This window comes from Austrofundulus limnaeus, unplaced genomic scaffold (assembly GCF_001266775.1).
Source record: "Austrofundulus limnaeus strain Quisiro unplaced genomic scaffold, Austrofundulus_limnaeus-1.0 Scaffold985, whole genome shotgun sequence".
Classification (NCBI taxonomy): Eukaryota; Metazoa; Chordata; class Actinopteri; order Cyprinodontiformes; family Rivulidae; genus Austrofundulus; species Austrofundulus limnaeus.
The window spans coordinates 139,576-141,510 of NW_013953387.1; the positions used below are offsets into that span (position 1 = coordinate 139,576).

Below are 1,935 nucleotides of genomic sequence, written 5' to 3' on the forward strand. Positions count from 1 at the left end.
ACTGTCAGGTCCATCAGTAAATTCATTGTCAGGTCCATCAGTAGGTTCACTGTCAGGTCCATCAGTAGGTTCATTGTCAGGTCTATCAGTAGGTTCATGGTCAGGTCCATCAGTAGGTTCACTGTCAGGTCCATCAGTAGGTCCAGTGTCAGGTCCATCAGTAGATCCTGTGTCAGGTCCATCAGTAGGTCCGGTGTCAGGTCCATCAGTAGGTCCAGTGTCAGGTCCATCAATAGGTCTAGTGTCAGGTCCATCAGTAGGATCACTGTCAGGTCCATCAGTAAATTCATTGTCAGGTCCATCAGTAGGTTCACTGTCAGGTCCATCAGTAGGTCCAGTGTCAGGTCCATCAGTAGATCCTGTGTCAGGTCCATCAGTAGGTCCGGTGTCAGGTCCATCAGTAGGTCCAGTGTCAGGTCCATCAATAGGTCTAGTGTCAGGTCCATCAGTAGGTCCAGTGTCAGGTCCATCAGTAGGTCCAGTGTCAGGTCCATTAGTAGGTCTAGTGTCAGGTCCATCAGTAGGTCCAGTGTCAGGTCCATCAGTAGGTCCAGTGTCAGGTCCATCAGTAGGTCTAGGGTCAGGTTCATCAGTAGGTCCAGTGTCAGGTCCATCAGTAGGTCTAGTGTCAGGTTCATCAGTAGGTCTAATGTCAGATCCATCAGTAGGTCTAGTGTCAGGTTCATCAGTAGGTCTAATGTCAGATCCATCAGTAGGTCTAGTGTCAGGTTCATCAGTAGCAGTTGTGAACATGCGTGTATATACAAGATTTCTCCAATAGAATATTTAATGTTTAATATTTAATTTCATCAGCAGGTTCTGTGTCAGGTCTGTCAGAAAGCTCAGCTGTAAAGAGGGGGTCTGGTTCTGCAGATCTGGCTTTAAAGGAAACCAGATAAAACTAAGAGTTGTGTGTAAAACAGTCTGAAGTTGAACATTGTGAAGATGAGAATAATCTGCTCTGACTTCAACCCTAACCTGGGAGCCTTCTGTTGTCCGCCTGAGCTTAACCTGCATTTTAATGTGAAAGGTTCAACTAATGTGGCCTTGTCAGGTAACGCGGAGTAGCCGGGGTCATCTGGCACTGAGCGCCGTGTTAATCGAGGGCCCCTGGGTGGAAGAGATTCCTCACATCCAAATATTGTTCATGACCGGCTTTGAACCCCCGTGTCCCAAAGTGATCAATCAGGGAGGGAATATATTGGTGTAAAAGCTGCCTCTGAGCCACTACAGTTAGCTGCCTCTGACAGGGAGGCTATGGTCCGGGTAAAATACCCGGACTGTAGAACTGTGAGTGAGAGGCTCTRTTCTGCAGAACCCATTGAGCCACATCGGTTCTGTGTCAGGAATACCTGGAATCCACTTCAGGAGGGTTGGGCAGATGTTCACTCAGGAAATTTTCAAGTGGATTTATTCTTCCAACATGTTTATATTCAAACTGATAGCATGATGGCATTCAGTCTGACAAACAAGGTAAGTCTATGATTTTATCAGAACCTTTATTAACAATAAAGCAGTTATAAATATGATTATTAAAGTCTGTTTTTATATGTGTTTAACTTCTATAAAAGACTTTTATGAAAGAAAAAGGATCTGCTGTAACACAAAATTCAGCTGAATAATTCTGTGTCTTTTTCAGCTCAGCCTTATTTATTCACCCAGATATAAGTTTAGTTTTTAAGGATGTTGTCAACCTTTATAGAAGAAAAGATGATTATACATAAGTGTTTGTCGGAGGTCTCTAAAATCCATCGAATCTTCCACGTAGGCGTTACTTCTGTCGACTCAGACAACAGATTGTTTCGGTATTGACTCGCCTTAAACTCTGTCTGACGGATGCTTAACGCYTTGTCGACAGTTGTTTAGGAAACTGCAAACAAGATTAGTCCAAGTCAAGGACATCACCTCATCAAAAAGTTAAACTGGTCTCAGGAC

General features: G+C 44.1%; 1 protein-coding gene across 1 annotated transcript in view; it reads right to left on the reverse strand.

The window, feature by feature from the left end:
• Positions 1 to 710, reverse strand: part of LOC106533622 (chromosome transmission fidelity protein 8 homolog isoform 2-like) — a 22,475-nt gene extending 21,765 nt beyond the window's left edge. Inside the window, exon 1 of the mRNA XM_014029995.1 lies at positions 3 to 710. Coding sequence (XP_013885449.1) covers positions 3 to 710 — 708 coding nt within the window. The remainder of the gene's footprint in view (positions 1 to 2) is intronic.
• Positions 711 to 1,935: the final 1,225 nt, after the last annotated feature.